This window comes from Zalophus californianus, chromosome 9, assembly GCF_009762305.2.
Source record: "Zalophus californianus isolate mZalCal1 chromosome 9, mZalCal1.pri.v2, whole genome shotgun sequence".
In the NCBI taxonomy this organism is placed as follows: Eukaryota; Metazoa; Chordata; class Mammalia; order Carnivora; family Otariidae; genus Zalophus; species Zalophus californianus.
In genome coordinates this window covers 50,656,074-50,682,276 of record NC_045603.1, presented here as the reverse complement: position 1 = coordinate 50,682,276, position 26,203 = coordinate 50,656,074, and the positions used below count along the sequence as shown (strand labels likewise).

General features: G+C 34.5%; 1 protein-coding gene across 2 annotated transcripts in view; it reads left to right on the top strand.

Annotated features, from left to right (window-relative positions):
* MSRB3 (methionine sulfoxide reductase B3) overlaps positions 1-26,203 on the top strand; it is a 165,469-nt gene that overhangs the window by 79,149 nt on the left and 60,117 nt on the right. For both annotated transcript variants that reach the window (XM_027594869.2, XM_027594867.2), the window contains exon 5: positions 1,712-1,740. In XM_027594869.2, the coding sequence (XP_027450670.1) occupies positions 1,712-1,740 (29 nt within the window). The remainder of the gene's footprint in view (positions 1-1,711; positions 1,741-26,203) is intronic.

Here is a 26,203-nt window from a genome sequence, read left to right as displayed (position 1 = left end):
TATTGGGAGGTCAGGAGAAGAAGACATACGGTAGAGTTTCTCCGTTCCATATACTTGATTGTAAGCGCAGGAAAGTAGGGCACCAATTTGAAGGAAGGCATTCATCTGATCCCCGAGCACTTCTCTGCAGAAGGGAGGAGGGACCTGCAGAAACCTGGGGACTGAAGGTACAGCAGAGAGGAGTCATTCATGCAGTCTGGTTTCAGGCTGGATGAGAGAATGTCTTTTAGCATAGAAGTGGAGGGAATCGTCGACAGAAGGAAGAACACCTCTTATGCAGGTGAGGATTCTGTGCGTGGAAGCAGAAGATCCCCTCAACAGACAGTTGTGTTCAAACTGTGTCCGTGCTGTGACCAGTGAGGAAGATAGGCAAGGAAACCAGCAGGGCATGGGGCAAGCGTCCTTTAGACCGGGGCTCAGGGAAACAAAGGAGAGGGCCTGCAGCAGGGCTTTCCAGAACAGAGGAGAGGACAAAAAGCAAAAATGGTCTGCACCTAAAATGGTAGTCAGGGACGGGTCAGGGAAGGATTGAGAGGACACTGTGGCTAATGAGCCAGGGCTTGGGAAAAATGCGCACCTGGCTTGCAGGGCTGGTTATCGATAACCATGGTCATCATCACACTTTTTTTTTCTTTTTTTTACAGTTATTGACTTAGTTTAAGTATCAGGTGAAACTTTACTTGAGAATACTTGAGAAAATGGGTCTTTATGACAAAGAAAGCTGCTTCTTGCTTCTCCTTTCCTCCTCTCCCCTTTGATGACTTCTCTTGAAACTAATTTAGGTAAAGAAAGCCACTGCTTCCAAAAGTGCTTTGGTACCCTGGCATAATTTCAAAGAAATCTCCTTTCCCACTTAGTTAACTACATTTCCCCAGGAAAAAAAAAAAAGAAAAATCTCTGTCAATGTAACATCCCTTAACAGGACTCCTGCTGGTGGGTTCTTGTATCTTGCTGTGGCAGCTGTGAACATATATACTATTGATTGTTAATGTGTGATATAAATCCGACTGGAGCATGCCCACTAATTGGTTTGAGAGCTAGATATAGACAATGCTGTCTTATAGTAGCTTGTGTAGATAGGCCTAGTCATAGGGTTAATTCTGCTTGACAGCACACCAGCAGCATCTTGAGAGTAATTACCCAACAGAAGTTTTCCCACAGCCGAACTGAGAGCTTCAAAGGCTTCTGAATTTACAACCAGTATTAACCTATATCTGAAACATAACGTTCCCACAAGGGCTCAGATTCTTTTTTCCTCTTTCTTATTAAATGTATGGGGTTCCTAGGTTCATTTACTCGGTGAAGAACTTAGTGAAAAATTACTTGGTGTTGAATAATTGAAAATCTTTTAATAATAAGTAAAGAGGATAAATTTAAATTTGAGTTTTTTATTGCTTTATTACGTTACGGAAACAAGTTAATCTGCCTTTTTTTTGGTCCATAATTTATCCTCCTTCTCTCAAAACAAGTTAAAAAGTTACTATCTTTCTCATACAGTGCTACCTCCACAGATAATGTGCCTGTTTCGGGGACCTAGGATAATGCATCTGTCTAAAATAGTTAAAATAGATTTGTGTTGACATTTAAAAAAGTGATTTTCCTTGTTGACCAATGTACTGAAATCTATAACCATTGCATCCCCTCCCACGGAGTAAGAGTTGCTCTTTAATAAGCAATTTTTATATTGTAAAAATTTTCTTTCTCTTTTCAGGTCAGAAAGCAAATTTGACTCCGGTTCAGGTATGTTTACATTAGTAATGTTATTCTGAGTATATTTTATTTACATTATTCTCTGAGGACTAACTCATCAGATCACGAACCTTTTTGATTTTAAACAGACTAGGCAGCCTCTTTTCAAAACATGAACCCTACCTCAAAGCAGGGCTATTGGCTGCTTGGAATCATAACTTGAGATGTTCACTTTGGGATTCTTGATAGTTCTGTAATAAGCATTAAATGCCCTATATCTGCAGAGTTTCGTTTTAAATGCAGAAGTAAGGGTTGTACATACTCATTGCTCAAAATAGAATATCAGTCTCTAAGTAGATAAAGCATCCTGAATAATTTGAAGATTATGTGCAAGTGACTTGTCATCAAATGTGGGTAATAAATACATTTAATCCGGCAAACTATAGTTTATGTGCTGCTGAAGGGAGCACTAATCCAAAAAACTATAAAGAGTTTTAGCCAATAGAAATAGAAATTTGTCTATGATTCATTAGTCTTTTAAAAAATTTGTTTTGTTGGGGTGTAAGGGAAAACTAAGGTCACCTTAAGCCATTGTTTTGTATCTATCAAGACAGAATTCACATTTTCAGAAACAGTGGCATATCAACCTCATTAGATGTCTTCTTTTCATTAAGCAGGAATGTAGCCATATAATCCTTAGGTTAGGCTGTGTCTTTATGTCATTTGCTGAGATTCATGTGCTCCAGAGTTCTAATGGTGTTTATAATTAAAGCACAAAAAATTGTCTCGTATTCATACAAAGAAATTATGCCCTTTAGTGAACTGTTAATAGGTAAATAAACATTGATTTTCAATTCCAGGAGAAAATAATTTAACAAAGAAACATATAATTTATTGAATTTAAAAGTAACATTCTTACTCTGGTTTGAGTTCCATTATGTTTTAACTTAAAAAAAGTTTTTGTTTATTATGTTCACATAGGAACTAAGGACTATATATATATATATATATATATATATAATCTTCTTTTTGGTCATGATGTTAAGGAGCTAATGTGCTTTTCTTCTTTAAAAGCTTCATCTTTCTTTTATTGTATACGTTTATGAATGTCTCCAACTTGGGGAGACTCTTTAAATATGAAGTCTGTACATTTGAGTTAACAATTTCACCTAATTTGATAATCATGATTTTAGAAATCTGTCCATTCTGTGTGCTCTTGGGTTTCTGAATCACATCTGACAGTGAAAGCATAAGATATACATTTCTGGTTTACAATATTGACTAAATGGAGACTAAAGGCATGGTGGTATTATATCGATGATTTGACTTTTTATTGATTCATAGGAGGTGACTCAAAATAAGGTGAAAAGTCTGTAATTTTTTAAATATTAAAATCTTTAAGTATAATAAAAAATAAATGGAGAAAATTGATAGAATATGAATTTTTACATAAAAGTTGGATGTCTTTTTATATCATTGCCAGTAAGTCACCAAATATTTATTAAGAGCCTACTTTGTTATGATCTGATTTAATTCCCTAAACATCAGGTCAGAAACTGGTTTTAGGGTAAAGGATCTGGAATGTAGCTCTTAAAAATGAAAAAGCCCACCAGGTTCATTTTGAAGGTAAAACCTGGAAATAGTGTACAAAATTGAAATATTAGGCAGCTATTGTCAAAGTCTGAAAATTTATGTTGAATTTTCAAATCCAAATTGAAGTGTGCTGCTAAATTCTTGTAGTCATAGTTATAACAACTGTACAGGCACACATCTTTCACTCTGGTGACCAAAGATTTTGCTCATGATTCTTATTTTTTCCAAGTCCTAATTTAAAAAAAAAAAAATGTTTATGATGGACAACATCTGCATATCTTTGAAAACTACAAAGTTCTGTACTCTGAAAAATCTTACAGGGAATACTGATTAAAAGTTTATTTATTCTTTTAATTTTGAAATTAAATTTGTTGTGGAAAGAATTCAGATGGTTTCAAATTAAGAAACAGGTAATTATGTTTTCTTATAAGCTCTTTTAGCTTAGTATCAGATGAGGGAATCATGACAAAGGAAGCTAGAACTGTGTTCTTTTGCATGCTATATCATGCAAATTTTGGTTAGAAATAAGATGTCATATTGGAACAATTAAATGTATGACTTTAATAGGTTCAGATTTTCTATTGTTCATCACATACAAAAAGTAAACTAGCTCTGCTTAATGTTGTATACAGCTGTAACAGTGTTCCTGACAAAGTAAGATTTTTAAATGAAGGAAGATGCCAATCTTACTAAGAAAAAAAAAACACTTAAAAAATAAATAGTTGGGTTAATGACTAGCCATAAAGGAAAGGATTTCAAAATAAAATTTTACATATCTATCTATCTATCTATCTATCTATCTATCTATCTATCTATCTATCTATCTATCTTCCCTCCCAAGTAAGGAACCCAGCTTATGTAGAGCTTACTGCACATTTGCAATTTGTGTAAATGGATTTCTTACTGTGGAGTGAGATTCACGAGGAAGGAAGGAAATTTTTCATTGTTAGCACATGGTGAAAAATGTCAGTCATTGAATACATACCCAAACAATCAGCCTAGAGAATGATTTAATTTTTTTTATCGAAATTGTATCAACCTTTTTTTCTACAAAAGCAAATCCACAAACAGCTTGTTTTCTTTTAAGTTTCAAAAAATTTTATAATGAAATAGTTCAACTATATATAAAAATACAGTGTAGTATAATGAACACCCTCATATCCATCATCTAGATTTTACAATTGTTAATAATTTGCCATATTCATTCCACTTTTCTTTTTTTGCTTGAAATATTTTAAAGTAAAATACATACATTTCATGTCATTTTTAAAGCTTGAAGATTATAATTGCCTTGACTTAGTGAAAGAGATCAACTGTTTTTTTGAGGTTTTCATTTGTCTCAGAAATTTGAGTCACATACAGATTCTTATGGAAAGGATCGTGGTATTGCCATGTCCCCATTCAGTTAAAGAGACATCGGAAGTTTTATCTGTGGTGAAGGTTAAGAAAACCTTCAACCAGAAGGTAGTGGCACTGAATTAATTCTGATCCAAGAACCCCAGGAATGTTCTGTCCTCAAGATCAATTTGATTAACACTTTAGCTGCCATCTAGCTGTGTCCTCTGTATCCTGAGGTATATGCTGATTAAACTCTGTTTCTGTAAATTTGTAACTCAGTCACCTCAAGTTTTTGGCTTTGCTGATTGAGAGCAATCAACCTACCTTCTTTCTAAAGGAGTTTTAAGGTTTCCATTTTAATACTTTTTCCTAGTTGATGTACTAATGTTGCTTGCCTGCAATCGTGTGTAGTTAGTGATTTTACTAATAGAGTGAAACAGACTTCCTTTTATGTTCAGAAGTAGCAAGAAGCTCTGCTCTTCTCCCCACCTCCCAAGAAGGGAAGTTAGTTGATGCTGGAGGAAGCAGAGCATTGAGTTTAATGTAGTGATTAAACATGAAAGCTATATATCAAATCTCAGGAGAAACATGCTCTTGAAAGAGGCAGGGAACTGTGGAGGGTATTGCATGATAGGCTGTGTAAACAGAGCCCTGGAGGTCAGTGTGTGGATGCAAACCAATTAAATAAAGAAATTACTGGCTTTGCTTTCTATCATCTGGATGGGGAGGATCACAAGTTAACATGCACAGGGTTGAAGTGTAAACTTTGCTTGAATAAGTTATAGGCACCTCTGGAAACGTCATTAACTCTTTCAATTCACTACCACGTTCTTTTTCGTTTTTTTTTTTTTTATTATTTATTTGAGAGAGAGAGAATGAGATAGAGAGCGAGCATAGAGGGGGGGAGGGTCAGAGGGAGAAGCAGACTCCCTGCTGAGCAGGAAGCCGGATGCGGGACTCGATCCCAGGCCTCCAGGATCACGACCTGAGCCGAAGGCAGTCGCTTAACCAACTGAGCCACCCAGGCGCCCCTTTTCCGTTTTTAAATTTAACCAAAAGAAGTTAAATCAAAAACAAAATATAGGCCTCTTTGCCCTTCTGCCCATGTCCATTAGCAAAGGTGCTAGTGATGAGTAGAATGGAAGAGAAACAGAAGATGAACCGCTGAGAAGAGCAGAGTTGACTGTGCAGTCAGATTTCAAGAACGTGCACGGTCTTAAAAGCAACCCATTTGGAAAAGCAGAGCTCTTGCAGAATAACTGAAAAAAGATGTTTTCCTCTTCTCCTAAATACTGGGTATAAGGCAAAGCTGTAGTTGGAATTTACCAGTCACTACATGGCATCAGGATAGTGTTATTTCTGTTCTATTAACATAGAATAGTTTTTTGACCAAGAAGAACCTGAAGCCTATAAGTTAATAACTATATGTTAAGGACTGCCCAGAGTCCTGTTCTATGGTCTTAACCTTCTCAGGCAATGTTTGGATGAGAAAATGAAATGTCAAGTTAAAATGGTATAGTTTCATGGTCCATAAACATTCAAAACAAAGATTTTTTTTTCTTTCTTCTGTAGAGTCATGTTGGCTGAGAAAGTGAGTAAGCTTATGTTTAGTGCTTGTTGATTCTGGGCTGCTTGGAATAGCTATACTAAGGAAATGGGCTCATAGAACACAGCAACTCAAAGGTATAAGATTTCATGAAAGCAAATTATGGAGGATTAAGAAACCTAATGAGCATGGTTTAGTGTGGAGAGTAGAGGAGGGAGCTCACTATTAAATAAAGCCCAAGAGTGTACAAGGTTAGGAGATCCTAAAAGACACGGTAATAAAAGGCACAACAGAATATAATTATCCCGAAGGAAAAAAAAAAAAACAACAAAAAACCCAAGGAACAAAAAGCAGCTAGTGTCGCTTTTAAGATCTGTATAAAAAGGCCTCTACATCGGGGTAAGGAAATCAAAGAATATAATCAGTTAAAGCTTGAGGCAAAAACATAAGGGCAATGAAAAATACAGTGGACTGTTAATGGTGGTCACTAAGTTGAAGGGAAATGAGGAATTTGAATATGGTAGAACTAGAGTTTTGAAAGCTTGTGAACAAATGAGACAGTCTGCCTAACATAGTAAGATTTTCTCAAGAAATGTTAATAAAGGAAACATTTTCAGATCTTACCAACGTGGAGATTATGTTGGCAATACTTTTCAGCTGCTTCAAATCGATTTTGTCATTTTTAATTTCTTCTTTTTGAAGGGCTCATAACAACAAAGAGCAAGGAAATAGAATATAAATCTCTAGATAAGTATTGAAATCTGTCTCTGGGCATCATTCATTAGTAGAAATAAGAAAAATATTGTCTATTCATCTGTTCATTCATTCAACCTATGTTTATCAGGCATACTATATGCCGTACCTAGACGCTGAGGTTATAGCTGTGAACAGGGTGGATATAATTCATTCTCTCCTAAAATCTTATAGCTAGTTGGGCCATTATACAAATTCACATGGATTTTTTTGCATATTTGGCTGAGAAGGGCTAATAAGGTTAAATTTAGATCCAGATGGTGAATTGAAGAACTCGTGACATTTAAACATAGGCTAATATATTTTGGGTTTTGACAAATTTACCTTTCTTTACTTTATTCGAACCATATCACTTTGGTTTCCACTTTGACTTTTAAGACACCAGCCTAATAATGCTACTGGTTAGTGTGTAGTTTTTCTCTAGTTTCTAATAAGGAGTGACATTTCACATTTGATTATCATTAAAAGAGATTAACTTACAGGAGAACAATGACAAATGTTAGCAAATATTGTTCTCTTCTTCACTTTTAATTTTTAATTTATTCTTTTACTGGATCCTAATCAAGTTTGGCCTGAAAATCAGGCAGCCTTCTTTATAACAATCTTACTGAATTGTGTAGAAGCAAGTAGAGGGGACAGAGCCTTTCATCTCCTTTTATAAACTAAACATCAGGAAGCAGCAAGGCATAGCAGCTAAGTGCAGAGGTTTGGGATCAGATAGATCTAAATGAAGACTCCTTATTTCTAATAATTTTCTATTGGTTTTCTTGGATTTCATGTATACCATTATGTTACATACTTGAATTTTGTTTATCTTTTCTTCTTATTTAGAATTAGAGCATTTAAAGGTATGAATTTCCTGCAAAAAGCCTTAGCTTTTTTATTTTTTAATTTTTTTAATTTTTAATTTTTTATTATGTTCAGTTAGCCAGCACTTAGTACATCATAAGTTTTTGTTGTAGTGTTCAGTGATTCATTAGTTGTGTATAACACCCAGTGCTTTTTAACTTTTTTTTATGTTCTATTTTAAATAGTTGCAGTTTTGGCTTTCTTTTGGACACAATGATTACTTGGGAAAATGTTTTACATTTCCATATGTTCTACTTTCTATTTTTGTTTGTAATTTTCAGTTTCATTGGTTGGTGGTCAAAGACTGTAGTCTTACTATTTTTTAGTAGTAAGTCTATTATCCAGTACTTATTAAAGGTGTAATTTTTGGCCTAAGATATGTTTAATTTTTGTAACTCTTCTGTGGGTGATTAAAAAACTATATTCTCTGAAATGTAAAGTGTTTGGTACATGGTTATTAGATCAGTCTGAGTCATGATTTCTATCATTATTTATTTAGTTTTTATTTTATCTGACAAGGACTTTGAGAGGAGGGAATTCTACCTCTTTAGATATCATCACCCCTGTGTTGTCAGCTTCTGGTCCTCTGTGTTTTCTGGCACCAGCCATCTTGCTTGGGTCATGCATTGCTCTTGTCCTCCCATAGAGGACATTATCCCAAAGCGGCGCCCAAGGAAATGAAGGCTCCTCTAAACTTACATTATCCCAAGGAAACTTACATTATCCCAAATTTGTACATGAAGCAAAGAAGTTGTTTTACCATCTGTAAACACCGGTGTTTCCCCCTTCCTTTTTGTCCTCAACGCCATCCCATAGCTTTGTTAGGAAGGAGGCTCTGAGACATTATCTTTTAAGGTTCAGCTCAAGCATTGCCCCTTCAATTAAATATAGCCATCCTTGACACCTCCCCAGCAGTTAATCATTCCTTTCTCTGTGCAAACACTGGATCTTTAAATGGATTTATGATCTGCTATAATTATTCGTATGAATCTTTTCTTTCTTTCCAAATCTGTGAGTTTTTTGAAGGCAGGAACCATGTCTTACTGACCTTTATAACCTTGGTGTCTGGTATGAAATAATTAGTCAATAAACAAAAATTCCATGAGGTTGGGCATCTTTGTCTGTTCTGTTCTTCCAATTGTGATAGAAACACTTAACTAACTACCAAAGATTTACTTTGCCCTTTCATAGTGTAGAGTTGTTGCTGGAGTGGCTACTCAGCCAGAGATGATAATTTCCCACCTCTCTCCATGTGTGTGGGGACATATGACTAATTCTCCCAGTGTAGCATGTGCCATTTCTGGGTCAAGGGGATTAAGTATCCAATATACTCCACCTATCTTTAATGAAATTATGTCAGAGGTACATGTTGAACATGATGGCATCACAGTATGGAAGGAGTCTGGCTCCCTGAGTCCTACTTGGTAGAGATCCCCTCAGGAGAGCCCTTCAGTCCAGAGCATCTTCATTGGCCTTTATGGAGAGGGAAATAAACTTTTATTGTAATAAGCCACTGAGATTTTGCCATGGTTTATTATGGTGGCTAGAGTCACATACCCTGATTAGCCTGGTGCCTAGAATACTTCCTGGCAAAGAGTTGATACTTAATGGATTGTTGTTGGATAAATGATAAGATTTATGGCTAGGGATTATAATATCTAACCCAAAGATGATCCTTTAAATGAAGGATCATAAAAATATTATATACTGTGTTCTGTATAATCACTGAGCCTACCAGTTATCAATTGGCAAAGTAACACCTCATAACAGAGCACCTTAAAAAGCAGTGACTTAAAACAATAATAATATATTTGTGCTCACATGTCTATGGATTGGTTGGGAGTTGGCTGGCATATGTTGGTCACAGTTTCGGTCCAAATCGGCTCCACAGGTCTTGTCACTGATGATAACAGAGAAGAGAGCAAACCTCACTATGCAAGCACATTTCAAGCCTATGTTTGCATCAGGTCTGCTAGTATCCCATTGGCCAAGCAAGTCACATGCCCAAGCTGAAAGCTAAGGAAGGAGAAAGAACTCTGTCCTTCCTACTCACAGATCATCCAGGTGTAGGTATTCTCTCTTCCCTCTAGTGGGAAGAACTGCTGAGTCACATGGTAAAGGGTGTAGAGATAGGAAGGGGAGAAGAATAGAGACAATACTGAAATCTACTACATTAGAACATTATGTACTTATCTCAATTATTTGGTAGAAGTATTTATAGAGTTAGAAATATTATATATCTGGCACCTGGGTGGCTCAGTCATTAAGTGCCTGCCTTCGGCTCAGGTCATGATCCCGGGGTCCTGGGATCGAGCCCCACATCAGGCTCCCTGCTTGGCAGGAAGCCTGCTTCTCCCTCTCCCACGCTGCCTGCTTGTGTTCCCTCTCTCACTGTGTCTCTCTCTGTCAAATAAATAAATAAAATCTTTTTAAAAAAGAGGAAATATTATATATCTAAAGTGGATCCAGTTCCTTCTTTATAATCACATTATTTAGTAACCTAACTTCGGATATAATATTAATGGATATATTAAGATGAAAATATTTGTCTAATGCTTTACCACTTAAATAGTACTTTAATAAATCTTACCAAGTTTGAGAGCCACAAATCTCAGCAAGATACACAGGAATATTTTTTACCAGGGAAGGAGCTGAGATACAGAAAGGTTAAGTGACTTATTTAAGGCCACATAACCAGTGAATGACCAATCTGGGATTGGACTTCAGATCTCCAACTTACAAGGACTGTGTCCCTTTTATTAGATCATGAGATAGTTCTTTTAATGAGTGACTTTTGTTTTGTTTTAATTTCTCTATTATTAGCTTTTAATTTTTCTATAATTCCTATATTTAGCAACTATTATACAATATAAATTATACAATTTATTTTTTCTCCAATTAAAAATAATAATATGATTTTAATAAACATGTCTTGAAAATATAAAGTATAGTACAGATTTATATATGACTTCAATGTGGCTTTTAGTAGGCCATTGATATGTTGCTGGCAGTTTCCCAAGAGGCCTCAAAAGATAGCATTAATTGCCTCAGTGAATTTTCTGTGTTCTGGTATCTGATCTTAAACTTCCAACCTCAGGAACTTAGATGTTTTAGTATCTTTCAGGGATGGACTCAAATTGATAAGCCCACAAGACTAATGGATTAAGCTAGAATGCCAATGTATTTGTTTGTGATGAGAAATATAGTTTTCACATGGCTCAGAATACACTTACATCTGTGTGATCAGTGTCTTCTTTCTTTTAAATAGTCAAGCTGTGTGACTCAAAATCACAATAAGAACTCTATCAATTAGCCAAAATAAATCATTCATATTCGGGCTGAAATTCCCTTACTATAGCATATTAGCACCCTAAAGGCAGACCTACATGGGGAGTCAGATCATAACCAGAAAGTTGCTCTGTTAAGCACAAAATAAGAAAAAAGGGAAATAGGCAAATTGAATATTTGGCTTTATGATTTTAAGTTAACATGAATTATCTATCTCAAAATAGGGATGGTCCTGGTCAGTGAGACTTTATATAACTTAACATACATTGGCTTTACCTTCATCCATTCATTCACTCAGCCATCCTTATGAAAGACAGCTTTGCCACTGGGCTTAGAAAACATACGACAAGTCCATTTACCTAAGACTCTGTTTCCAAGTTCTTGGAGCAGGAGACCATGTGTGGAAACTTGAGAACTTAAAATTTACAGTTTATTTCTTAGCTATTGAAGCACATATTAAAATTTTAATGGTTTAACATACCACTTCAGCATACTAAAATTAAGATATAGAAGAAGGTCAATATATAGATCTAGATATAGAACATTTCCATTACTTAGAATGTTCCCTCATATTTTCCTTCAGTCAATCCCCACTTCTCAGAGGCAACCGTTATTCTGACTTTAATCACCATTGATTAGATTAGTCTGTTCTTGAATTTCATTTAAAATAAAATCATACAGTATGTATTCTCTTGTGTGTGGTATCTTTTACTCTATATAATGTTTTTGAGATTTAATCATGTTGTTTGTAAGTACCAGGAGTTATTGCTGGGTAGTATTAAGTTGGGATGCATATTTTGGTCCAAATCAGGTTACCATTCATGCAGTTGGGCTTACTGAGCTGTCTCTGTTTCTGAAATTCCCAGGCCCAGATTACTGTTGTTAATGCACTGAGCCAGTATGTAGACATTTTAATTTTGACTCCACATGATCAGTCAGTGAAATTGCATGTACATGTAGAACACTTACTCTATTTTAGACATGGTGGAAGCTATGTGAGTATGACACAGTTCCTCTCCCATGGATCTGGTAAGATGATTGTAGAGCTGAGATACATGCACACATGCACACATACACCCGACGATATCTGTATGTGCAGCTTCTAGTAATGGAGTCCTAGTGGGATTTAGAAGGAGAATTACTTTAGGCTGCAGTGATTGATTAGGGAGGTTCCTTGTTGGAGGTGGGACTTAGATCTTCAGAGGTTGAATTTGGACAGATATAAAGAAGGAGATCATTTAAAATGAAGAGCCAGTTAAAGTCAGGCACAGAAGCAAAGGTACAAAAAGTATTTGAGGAACAGTAAGTAAACCAAGTTGCCAGAACTGCGGGATTTTTGTTGGGAAGTAATGGTATAGTTGGGAGTCTATTAGAAAGCACAGGTTAAAGAATTTGGACCTAACTGTAGATAATAGGATTAGTAATAATTGCTAACATTGATTTTATGCCTACTATGTGACAGGCACTGTACCAAGTGCTTTATATTTACTAACTCATTTAATTTGTATGAATCATACATCATTATTCCCATTTTATAAATGAGTAGACTAAGGCACAGAGAGGTTGGCTATTTTGCCCAAAGTTACATAGCTAGTAAGTGACAGAACTGGGATTTGATCCTAAGTAGCCTAATTCCAGAGCCCATACTCTTAACCATGCAATAAAACCTCTAGAATATGAGTTTATATGATCAAAAAATATTTATGAATTTTTAGTGGTACACCTTTTTACTCATATACATGACAATTTTTATTCATATACATGACATACTTGTCCAGACAGTCACACATGGTTGGAGAGATTGTCTCCCCCGAAAAGTAGATTCAGTAGTCTGTTGAGAAATGAGTTTTGGAGGTGATGTAGAGTTTTGATTTCTTAAATGCAGATTATCCCCACAGTGTTAAATCACCTGCTGAAAAAGATGTTCATGTGGGATTTGTTGTAAAGAAATGATTGATGAAGAATTAACAGTCTCTAGGGAATTGATACTCATTTTGTTTTGGACAGCACCTTATTTTTAATACAGTTGAAAATTAATATAATTCAATTAATACAGTTCACTGTAGTTTCTATAGGAAGTGAAAGTGCTTACCTTATATTGGTAGATATCCATCAAGTGGAATGAACTGGTGGTGATTGTTACCTTCTTGGGGGACAGTACATGGATTATTTGTCCATTCATGTTAATTGACATACCTTGCTCATTCCTGGGCAGAAATAAGATACATTTAACTACAAAGGGTAGAAAATTTTGTTTTAAACACATGACATGGTTGCAAGCTTAAGATTTTTAATGTTCTGTTTCAGCATGAAAATACTTTATTTAGGGAACAAGTACAAATGCAGTAAGCAAACTATCAATTATTTGCTTATTAAATCAAAATGTTCTATTAAAAATAGTTTAAAATGCCAATGACGTTTTAGTTCTTTTTATGTCTCAATAATTTTTTGGTTTTATCTTTTGTATTATAGAACTATGCTATAGGAAAGAACATTTTATAAGAGGTTCTTTTGATTTTTCATCAATTCCTGGATAGGAATCAAAGATGAAGAAAATTAAATTTTTGCCTGATGACCACAGGTCTTTTAGTGATTTTCAATATATATGTTTTAGAGATTCAAATACTGTTTCTTAATTAATTTCTTAGTTAATTAAGAAACAGATGCCTTGGGCGCCTGGGTGGCTCAGGTGGTTGAGCGACTGCCTTTGGCTCAGGTCATGATCCCGGAGTCCTGGGATCGAGTCCCACATCGGGCTCCCAGCTCAGTGGGGAGCCTGCTTCTCCCTCTGACTCTCTCCCCTCTCATGCTGTTTCTCCCTCGCTTGATCTCTAATAAATAAATGAAAAATCTTAAAAAAAAAAAAAAGAAACAGATGCCTTACATGATATTCAAGTGGTGAAATTAGTAATCTTCTAGTTGTACTTTTTTTAATTTTTGTTGAAATTAAAGACATATTTAATTGATACATATTAAAGACATATTTAGTCAACATTATATTTTCACATAATAGCATGTGGTAATGTTCATTGAATACATGAGGAGTGAATGAAAAGTGGAATGATGTTGATTTTAGGAAGAAATGTATTTTGCCATTTCCAAAAGAATATAGAATATTTACCACATTGTTTTTTTTCTTCAAAAAGTGTGTCTATAAATTACCTGACATCCAAATCATTTACATTGTGGATTGAAGGCCATTATGTAGAAGGCGAGAGATGTAAAGGACAAGAAAATTCAGTAACAAATGAAAATATTTATGGGCAGAGCATAGCAACACAAAACAGTAATGTGAAAATTGAAATAATATAGTAGTTTTCCTATCAAAAATGGTAAGCCTCAGGCTCCCCAGCCAATCAAAAATAGAGTTTGGGATATTATTCTAACATTTTGTATTTATATTTATTTCTATGCTGTATTAAAATTAATTCAGTTTTTCCCTTGTGGTGTTATATATTAATAGTCAATAAACCATACTTTCACTGTATGAATGAAAATGGCATTGAAACTCATTCAAATGTAGTACCTTAGAGTTATCCTAGTAGGAATTTATTCAAATTTATTGTATTTTGTGGCTTCCTTTATATTAATTTTTTACATATTTGCTTTTTAAGTTAAACTTTTGGTTTTTATCATGACCTGCTTTTTAATTACCAGTACTCCAAAATATTGCCTACATATGTGGCTTTTGCCAATTTACTTATTAGGAAATTCTTTGTTTTTTTTTTTAAATTTTAAGCAATATACAAATATATTTATTTTTGTAGCTATATGATTTTACATTTTTATTTCAGGATTGTTGAAGAATACTGCATAACTAGAACTTAAAATTGCCTATAGTTCCCAGTATATATGTTCATATATAAAAAATAAAAAATTTCCTCCCAAAGTCTAGATTTAAAATCATGTTAAATTCATTTATGATAAAATACAATTTTTTTCCAAAAGTTTTTTGTGTAGAACTAGTATGCACTTTTGGTAACCTAATAATTTTATAAAATGGCAAATGTAGTCGTATCAGACAGATACGAACAAAACATTATGATGTTTTGTTAAAATCATATAAAATTTTATGAATGAACAGTGAAATTTTAATGTCATAAGTGAATACCATTTCATTAGTTTGGAAGTTTACTATAACCATGTTCAATTCCACAAATGTTTGTTGATTGTGCACTAAGGAAAGTTTTGCCTTGAGTAAGCTACTTGTAAACTGTTTTAGAATGATTTAGTATCAAACAGAAATAACTTTCAGCATAGAAATATACTATTGTTAGGGTATTCACATATGATCGGGGATTAGCATGAAAGACAGTTGCCTCTCTGCTGCTTTATTTTGTAAGTTCACAAGGCCAGGGCAAGTTTTGATTATTTTGTGCTTATGTGCTTACACATACCTAGGGGAAAATAATCACAGAGCTCAGTGTCAGTTTAATTATGCAGTTGATTTAATTGTTGATTCAACAGCTAGTTAAGGTTCACAGTATTTTAGTATTTGTGAACTTCTTGGTAGTATGGGTGACAATAAAGAAATGATAAATTAATATTTTTTCCTAAAATAGAACATTATACAAATGAACAAAGATGCATTGTTATTAGGATTGTTTTAAATGTAAAGAGATGCAGCTCAATTTTAACCAACTTTATTGTTTAATAAACATGACTCTTTAGATTTGAGGGAAATGTTTAAAGGCAATTATATTCTTATGTGTGGTGAATTCTAATCTCTATTTTGTGACCAGTTTTTAAGAAAAGATCTTTTATCGTTTTTCAAAATACTCTAATTTGTTTTGTAGAAATCTGAAGTGTATCGTGTTTTAGCAATTATTTTTTAAATTGCATTTTAGAAATTCCCCAGTTTAAAAAATAATTAGGTTAATTTTCATTTCTATCTTGTAACCAGTGCATAAGAAAGTAATCTTTTATATTCATTCAAAATACTTCAAATGTGTCCATTAGAAATCTAAAAGACACCATGTCTTTTACAAGATGATTGATAGGAACTTACTTTTCTACTTTCTTCTTCTTACTGCTAGATTTAATAATCTTTCTCTTTTGGCATGATTTTTCAAAAAGGTTTTTTCCCAATTCATATGAATTTTGATAGATATGATATATCACCACACAAGTCAGGGTCTATGTAATAGAAAGACAAACGTTTCTCTGTTATCTGCATTTCTCACTGAGAGTCAATAGGTTGATTTTACATAGGATGATCAGAAACAGGAAAGCTATGATTTACAAAATGTTTTAATCTGTTTCAAATAACTTAGCAGGGCAATCTGGTAAAAATGACATGATTAATGACTGAGGAAGGTTAAAATATTTTCACATTCTGTTTTTAATGACCGCTATCTTAAGTTTCTACTCTAAAATTTATAACTAGTAAAATATTACAGGAAAAATCTATCATTTATAAGCTACTTGAAGTTGTGTTTTACCTTTTCAAATTGTGCGTGCTTTTTAGTCAAAACAGCATAAATTAAAAACAAATTTTAACTGAAATATAGCCTGTGTGCTATTCTTAAATACATTCATTGAAGTGTTAATACTTATTAGGTTCAGCATAAAGGAGCTAAGATTATTGTTTTCAATTAGACTGGGTAGCAGTTCAGTCAGTATGTAATTTTTAAAATTTATCTTTACAACTAGGCAGATTTTCATCATTTGGAAATAGGTAATTTTGGTAAATTTAACTAAAAGTGTTTTCAATGTGTGTAAGTGGTGACAAGTAAAACTATTAATGTTGGAGTTTTGCCCGCTGAATCTAGTCGTTCTGCCTTTTTTAATCCAGAGATAATGATGTATATTCAGTCTCTGTCATATTTACCTAGAGGAAGTCTTTTTTAATCCCTCATTTTTCTCCTTCACTGAGGTTATGTGTAAATACTACATGAAATGGCAAATGGAAGAAAGTCTGTTTTGTCTAAAGATACCATTCATCTTAAACAAACACAATCTGTCTTTGAAAGCATAGTGATATGAGTTTTGTTTGGTGGGAGAGGGAGCAGGATGGATAAGACCAAAGCAAAAATATGTTGCAAATGATATCAAGTGGTATTAAGCCCTTTAAAAAACTGGATAAATTTTTCGATTGGTGTCTGTCTCCTTAAGGGACTCACAGGCCCTCTCCACACACACACAGTTTCATTGCTTCTTAATTTCCACCATCACTGGCATACCATTTTTATGAAGACTTGCATTGATTTCTGACAGAAACCTGAAGCTAATTCTTAGTCAGATATCTTAGAGCACAATATTCTAGAAAGCCATGCATATGAATTTACAATTCCACATAGGAAAAGGAATATGTTGCCTTATTTTAATTATTTCCAATTTTGAAACCCCATAAAATGGAATAAAATAACTTTAACCTTTTATACTATGAACTTTTTAGAGACAGAGCCCTGTTTATCCTCTACTGTATTTATCCCCAGCACTAAGCACAACTAGGTCACAAGTGATGACTGAATAAATGTTTACTAAGCTCATGCCAAAAGAATTAATCTTTTACTGCTTACATTTGCCTACTTACAGTTATTATGAAAACTAACAACTTTAGTATTGTTCCTGCCATCTTGTTTTCTCTGAATTATGCTTGTCCTTGCTCTCTCCTTTTCTTTCCTTTTTTTCTTTCGGTTGGATTGATTAAATTTTTACCATTAAAAAATAAAAGCTTCTAGTTACAATTAATATACTATTTCTGTTATCTCTACAATTTAATTTTAAGGAACATGTTTGACCTTGTATTTTTCTGTTCATGTTGGGAATTAATTAAAATGTATAACTTCTTTCTGCTTCTTCCAATATAAGAACTTTAGCACTTTTAATTTGTGTCTGATCCCTATGCCCATAGGCTGACTCCAATCTGGAATTTCGGGTTTTCTCATTATGCCTCTACTTTCTTAAAAATCATTTCTCAAGAATCTGTTGTGTTAAAGCTACATCGTGAACTACTATCTAAATTATTTAATTTTACATATTTATTTACTCATCAGTGTTTCTTGCATCCTGACCTTTCTTAGATCTATTTTTCATTTTGCTGAGGTACTTCTTTAGGTATTCTTTCGGTAATGGCTCTAGACAGCAAACTATTTGAGTTACTTTATATATAGATTATTTATTCACACTTCTAATATCAAAAAGGACTCAAGGCAGAAGACACACCATTGCACATTTATTCTTCAGGCATGGGAGTTGGCAAATAGAACTTACATGGTTCTAAGATCTTTGGGTGTGCTTCCACGAAGGGTGGACTTTTTGTTTCTTTTTTAAATGCTAAACTTTTTTTACAAGTATGATTTTAGTTTATAGTTAATTTTCTAAGAATTTCCTCTTGGAGGGAAAAAATGAATTTTTAGGTATCATTCAGTTAAAAATATGCACTTCAACAAATACTTAATAAACATCCTTTCTATGCAACAGATATCCAGTATCGAGGAGGAGCTTGGTAAATATAATACTTGGTTAAATGTACTAAAATATGGGTGTTTTTTAAATGTTATAGCTTAAATTGTTCATGTAATGTCTTACAATTCTTGAGTTTTGCTTTAAGAGTCTTTTAAATTCAATATATGAAAGGTAAATTTAAAAATATTACTATCTTTGATCAAGTCAGAGTATAAGTGGCACCATCTTTTAAATGTCATTATTCATGTTCAGATACTTAGCTAAGTTAACATGTTAGAGCAATCCAAGGTATGAGAGGGTTTCACTTTGTTTTTCTAGTTCACAAAGATTAATGTAGCAAAGATCTTTCATATCAGTTTTGTTATAAGTAAAAGAATAGAATTGTCTGTTACGCAGATATATGTACCTTTAATATAGACTGTATTTTCTGATATTTCTCAGTCTTATCTCATTGTTTCACCTTTTGGGTTTATTTATGTAAGGCTATTGTAGAGCTAATGGATGACAGGATTACAGTACAGCATCAGTATCTCATTTTAAAAGCATTCAGCGTTCATTAGTTAGATGCAACAAAGAATATAGTTTGAAAATGAAGGGCAGTGAACAAAGGGAGATAAAGGAAAAATTTGGCAATGTGAATAAATACAAATAAATTAAAATAAAGAGTAAAGAGTCTGCACATTTTTAAGACTTTTAAAGAGTTTTATTGTGAAATAAACTTCCAGAAAAATTGTGCCAATTTATACTCTCTTCAGCTGTATATAGTATTTTTTTTCCTCTGGACACAGTGACCTACTCTGAGTATTACTATTCTCTTATTTTCTTTACCGATCTGTTGGGTGAAAAGTAGTTTCTCATAGTTTTAATTTGCAGTTTTAATGACTAGAGATACTGAACATTTTTCTTCTGTGTTACTGAGTATAATTCTTTTGTTAATTGCTTATTTATTTACTTTATTATTATTATTATTAAAGATTTTATTTTTAAGTAATCTCTACACCCAGTGTGGGGCTCGAACTCACAACCCCAAGATCAAGAGTTGCATGCTCTTCCAACTGAGCCAGCCAGGCGCCCCTATTATTATTAATTTTTAAGGCTATGAGTAAGAAGAGAGTTTACTTTAGGCAGATTGTCATTTGGATTCTGGCTTTATCTCTTAAGCACTGTGTTTTGGGCAGCCGTGTAATCTCCTGAGCCTTCATTTTTTAAAATAAGAACATTTATAATACCTACCTCAGTATGAGGTAGGATCAAATGTGAGGACTAAGTAAAATAATATGTAATTAAGGCACTTAGCAAAGTGCTTGGTACACATCAGTGATGATGCTGCTGATAAAAAATAATAATGTGTTAAATATTTTTCCCAATTGATTGCTTGATGTTTAAATTTTTTTTCTCATAGAAATTTAAAAAATTTTATTAGGATCATATGTCAGTCTTTTTATGATATTTCCTTTGGGATTATGTTGGGAAAATTTTTCTTCACACCCAATATTATAAAAAATGATGGAAATATTTTTGAATGTGACTGAGTTGTAAACAGAATTATTAATTTTAGTGACTCAGACTAAGGAAGTACACCGATAATATGATTTTTTATATCTTTGGGAAATAATAACATTTACTCATTGTCAGATTAATTCAGAAAACATTATTTAACAAGTTAATGGGTTATTATTTTTAAAAAAATTCCTTAAGTCTTCGACTACATTCTCCTGGATTATTTGTATATTTAGGAAGGGCCTCTGCTATTTTATGCAGTGTCTTTGTGTCCATTAGAAAATGGTGCTGTCCTTGAGACGATGAGTTAGCAACCACCCCCCCACCACCACCTGCCCCCAGCCCTCCACACTGCAGCTGAACGACTTTTCTGGGTCAAAGCAAACACAAAGGCCTAGAAATGAGGGAAGCATGAGCTACAGTTTAGCTTCCACTTGCCTATTTCACCAGGTTCCTTTTGTATTGCTCACATTGCACCGTGTTATGAGATGGCCCCATGTTTCCGTGTTATCACAAAATGGCTTTTGAAATAAGATTAATTTTGAGAAATTAATGATTAATGTATCTAAATCCACCTGCATAATTCAGCTGAATTGAGCAATCTTTTATACAGGTACTTTTTATAAAAGAAAAGAAAAGCCTTTTTGTTTGAATATTGTGAGCAGAAAAATCAGAGAGCCCTGGCACCAATCATACAGCCTTCTATTCGTCTACCCTGGGTATTAATTCATGTGTTCTTAAGGGTTGATTTCTTCCTCCTAGTAAATAGTGATGTTAATGACCCATCTGAGACCATGTCTATTTGAATGTTTTTCTTGTTATGGGAAAATTGATAGGTATTGTGTTGTTTTCAGCAAAATGTGCTTTGCAGAAATCTCACCCTCTAATTGTGCTTAGTCACCCTATGATGCTCCTCTTTCTTACCCCTATATTCCTCTATAACTTATTATTCAGGATTCTTTCTTACCATTTCTAGCCATTTTTACTGTGTTCCTTGGAGCTCTCATTCCATTGCAAACACATTCTTTTTTATCCTCCAATCTCTTTATAAAATGTTTTCTTCATTTCCTGGCTTTGAGATTTGTCTCTGTCCCAAGGTCTGTCCTGCAACTGCACTTTTTCCTCATATCTAGAGACAGTGTCAGTGATAACTCTTCATTCCTTTTCCCAAGTCTTAGCTTTCCTTGCTCAGGTAAGACCCGCTCTTTTGAGGTTTGCTGTCTTACTCGGCCACTTTCATCATTGCTGTCATCTGTTAGCTCCTGGTAATGCCCTTCATTTACTGATGATTTTAGTCTTCCACTCTAATTCTTGCCATCCTCATGGGTGATTTTAGAGACTGTGTGGACAGTCCAGCCCACAACCGGTTTCTCCAACCTCCATCCATGTCCTAGCCCCTTCCTTTTCTTCCCAGTCTAGTAGGCCTCTCATTGTTCTACCTTTCCCCCATCCATCCTGGACTCTATGGTAATCATTTTGTCATTTTGGCCAGTACCCTCTGGGTTCTGGATCTGTTTTCCTTATGTTGAATTCCCCAGAAAATCCCCAACCATCTGTTTTTAGTTGTAGCTTTTTCACCTGGATGGCATGGCCCCCCTAAAGAAAGAATATAATTATGGGATAGTTGCCCCTAGAGATTTATGCTCTTTAATTTCAGATCCCTCTTGCCACTATTCTGCAGTCCTTCTAAGTCTTTAGCACTTTTCTCAAACCCCCTTTCTACCACCCTTTTCTGTCTCAGCAACAATCTTGCCTCCTATTTCATAGAGACATCTGAGGCTATGAAGTTTGAGTTTTCCCATCTTTTCTCTCCTATAACTACAAGCATCTTTACCCACACTTACCTTCTTTCCTACATGATTGAAGGAAGATAGGCTTGCTCTTCTAGTAATCCCATCAATTCTGCTCCTATAGAATGTTATTCCATTACTTATTTACTCTAATTTCTGAATTCTGAAGGTCTTTGATACTGCTTATTTCTTCCCCTCAACCTGGAGATGAGCTCAAATCATCCCATTAAAAAAAAAAAAAATCAAACAAAACATCACTCCTTCTACACTGTTCTCCTCTTTCCATTGGAATCTTTACTCTTTCACCAGTTGGATCTTCCCACTGGAATCAAGGTTCTCAGTACACTACTGTTTCTACTTTCTTCTGTTTAGAGGAACACCCTAATAAAAAAGGATTAGGAGAATAGAAGAATTATTAGAGGCCAGTAAGCATTTGCAAAAGTTCAACTTCATTATTAATCATATCAATACAAGTTATATCAACTACAAAAATGTTTACTAAAATAATAGAGCTTTAAGAGTATGGGGGAGATGTTTACTCTCAAATATTACTAGTGGGAATATAAATTGATGCAATCATCCTGAAATCATCCTGAAAGATAATTTGGTAATTGCTTAATCCAATAATTCCACCTTAGGGAATGTTATAAAAATATTCAAAGATTAATGTGAAAGAATATTCATGAAGCAAAAGAGAGAGAGCAAGAAAGAGAGAGAAAGATACAGCCTAAAAGTCCAATAGCAGAGGCAGGTTACCACACCCTCTTTACATAGAGAAAGTCCAAAAGTAGATGCACCAAAATGGTAATGGTAGTTGCTTCAGAGTGGTAAGATTACAGGTGATTTTATTATCTTTCTTATATTTTCCTGTAAAATCCTACTTTAATTTATAAGAACATCTATTGAATTTGTAACCGGAGAAAACAAAAGGTTAAAAAAAAATAATTACACGTGTTAACCCCTCACCATCTCTGCTCCATCTCTGCCTCTGGCCAAAGACTAGAGATTTTTATAAGAAGGTGTTGATACGTCTATAAGCTTTCAGCGTGTTCCAGTTTTCCCTAGTTTGCTTTCATGAAATGTTGGAGTACATTATGGAAAGGAGGGGGAACATGATTTTCCCATCAAGTGAACAATGTTGACCAGTACAGAATGTTGGAGATGGGAGAAGAGGAACTCATCAATAGAAGATGTGTGATTAAAGGAGAAGAAAGAGAACCAACTGGAAACAGAGGAACCAAGTCATCTTAAGCTAACGGGTGGTAGGTGCTCATCAATGTCGAGTTGGTTGTCCCATAATAATTTCAGTGAATATTAAGACTGACAACCAAAACATCATTTAGTTGAAAATAAGAATGGGTTGACTTCTCCAGAAAATGAGTAAAAGTGATTAGTGACAGTAGTATATATTCCTCTTCAGTGGCTAGGAGCAGCTGTTGCTTAAATAGAAATGTCCAGGATATATGCTTATAGCTGGAGACTTTTAATTGGTGACATTACATATATAGACTAAAATTAATTGTGTGTGTCCCCTGGCTCTGTCCTTCATTCATACATACAAGTGATACTGTCGTATCAGACACTGAACAGAACGTAATATGCAGATCATTCTCAAAGAGATGAATAGGTTGTTAAAAGTTCATTTGCAGTTTGGTTGTTTTGAATGGAGAATGCATTACCAAACATGTTTAGCCTCTAATGTACTTGAGGATGCATAACAGTTTCAGTGAAAAATTTATTCAGAATTTCAGGTTGGGATGCCAAGAATAAAATTCCTATCCCCCTATTTTATAGTAAGTTAAAAAAAAAAAAAAAGAGTCCCTTAGCTCTAAGCTCCTATAGGAGTTTTGAGCAGTTTTTATAGGTGATTAGCTGTAAGGTTTGCCCAAGCTAGTCAGCCACAGCAGAGGAATGAAAAGGAATGTTTTTGGGGTTGGGGACATTGAGGAGCAAGAACCTGGATGCTGGAAGAAGTCTCAGTGTGATTTTGGATGTTATACAGGATCATAAAAAGTTGAATTAGAGAGAAAATTTGAGCCAGGTGCTAAAAGAAAGTAGGAGAGTATTCCAGGGATCTACATATGGAGGGGAGGAAGAGGATAACTGGACTTCAAAAGTGGAGTTTCTTGAGCGACGAAGCTCTGAAGAGCTTGCCTGATTTTCTAACCACGGTAGTCTAGTGACCCACACCTGGGGTTATTTACACTCACTGTAAGCCCAACCCTAGCTCTGGTTATCAGGTATGATTCCATTTAGAGCAGTTTTTCTCAATCTTAGCCACACATATGAGTTTCCTGAGGAATTATTAAAAAAAATATAGGTGCTAGGTCCATGCTAGACCAATTAACTTGCAGCTGGGGCTCAGGCACTGGTATTGTAATATCTTTCTAGGTGATTCTAATGTGGATCTAGAGTGGAGAACTGCTGGGTAGAGTCAGAAGTAAATTACATGGGATAGAAACAGTGGGTGTCTATTTTTTTAAATTATTTTTTATTCAAGTATAGTTAACATAAAGTATTGTATTAGTCTCAGGTACACAAATAGTGATTCAATAATTCTGTACATTTCTCAGTGCTCATCAAGATAACTGTACTCTTAATCCCCTTCATCTGTTTCACCCATGCCTTCTCCCACCTCCCCTTGGCAACCACCTGTTTGTTCTCTATATTTAAGAGACTGTTTTTCTGTTTGTCTTTTTTGCTTTTGTTTCTTAAATTCCACATATGAATGAAATCATACGGCATTTATCTTTCTCTGACTGACTTATTTCACTTAACATTATGCTCTCTAGGTCCATCCATGTTGTTGCAAATGGCAAGATTTCATTCATGTCTATGGCTGAGTAGTCTTCCATTATATGTGTGTGTGTGTGTGTGTGTGTGTGTATGCGCTGTATCTTCTCCATCCGTTGATGGACATTTGGGTTGCTTCCATAATTTGGCTATTGTAAATAATGCTGCAGTAAACCTAGGGATGCATATAGCTTTTCAAATTAGTGTTTTTGTTTTCTTTGGGTAAATACTCAGTAGTAGAATTACTGGATCATATGGTAATTCTATTTTCAATTTTTTGAGGAACCTCCATACTGTTTTCTAGAGTGGCTGCACCAGTTTGCATTCCCACCAACAGGCACAAGGGTTCCTTTCCCCCCCCCACATCCTCACCAAAACTTGTTATTCCTTGTGTTTTAGATTTTAGCCCTTCTGACAGGTGTAAAGTGATAGCTCATTGTGGTTTTAATTTGCATTTCACTGATGATTAGTGATGTTGAGTATCTTTTCTTTTGTCTTAACGATCTGTATGTTTTCTTTGGGAAAATGTCTATTCAGGTCCACTGCCCAATTTTAATTGGATTATTTATTTTTTTGCTTTTGTGTTGAATTGTGTAAGTCCTTTATTTATTTTGGATATTAGCTCCTTATCAGATCTATCATTTGCAAACATCTCCTATTCAGTAAATTGCCTTTTTGTTTTGTGATGGTTTCCTTTGCTGTGCAGGAACTTTTTATTTTGGTGTAGTTCCAGTACTTTAATTTTGCTTTTGTTTCCTTTGTCGGAGGAGACATATCTAGAAAACTGTCTCTATGGCTGATGTCAAAGAAATTACTGCCTATGTTTTCTTCTAGGCATTTTATGGTTTCCTGTCTCACATTTAGGTCTTTCATCCATTTTGAGTTTATTTTGTATATGGTGTGTAAAAAGTGATCCAGTTTCATTCTTTTGCATGTAGCTGTCCAGTTTTCCCAACACCATTTATTGAAGAGGTCTTTCCATTATATGTTTTTGCCTTCTTTGATGAAGATTAATTGACCATAAAAGTGAGTTTATTTCTGGGCTCTCTCTTCTATCCCATTGATCTATGCCTCTTGTTTTTGTGCCAGTACCATACTGTTTTGATTACTTTGGCTTTATGGTATATCTTGAAATCTGGGATTGTGAAACCCCCAGCTTTGTTCTTTTTTGACAAGATTGCTTTTGGCTATTCAGGGCCTTTTGTGGTTCCATACAAATGTTAGGATTATTTGTTCTAGTTCGTGAAAAATGCTGCTGATATTTTGATAGGGAATGCATTAAATCTCTAGATTATTTTGGGTAGTGCAGACATTTTAACAATATTGGTTCTTCTTTTTTTTTTTTTTTTATGTCACCTCTATAACGAGTGTGGGGCTTGAACTCACAACCCTGAGATCAAGAGTTGCATGCTTTATTGACTAAGCCAGCCAGGCACCTCAATATTGGTTCTTCCAATCCATGAGTATGGAGTATCTTTCCATTTGTTTGGGTCATCTTCACTTTTTTTCTTTTTTCTTTTTGCAGTTCATTTTGGTTACTTACCATTACCCTATCTTCCAGGTCTCTGAACTATTCTTCTGCCTCCTATAATCTGCTATTGACTTCCTCTAGTGTATTTTAAGTTTTAGTTACTGAGTTCTTCATCTCTGATTG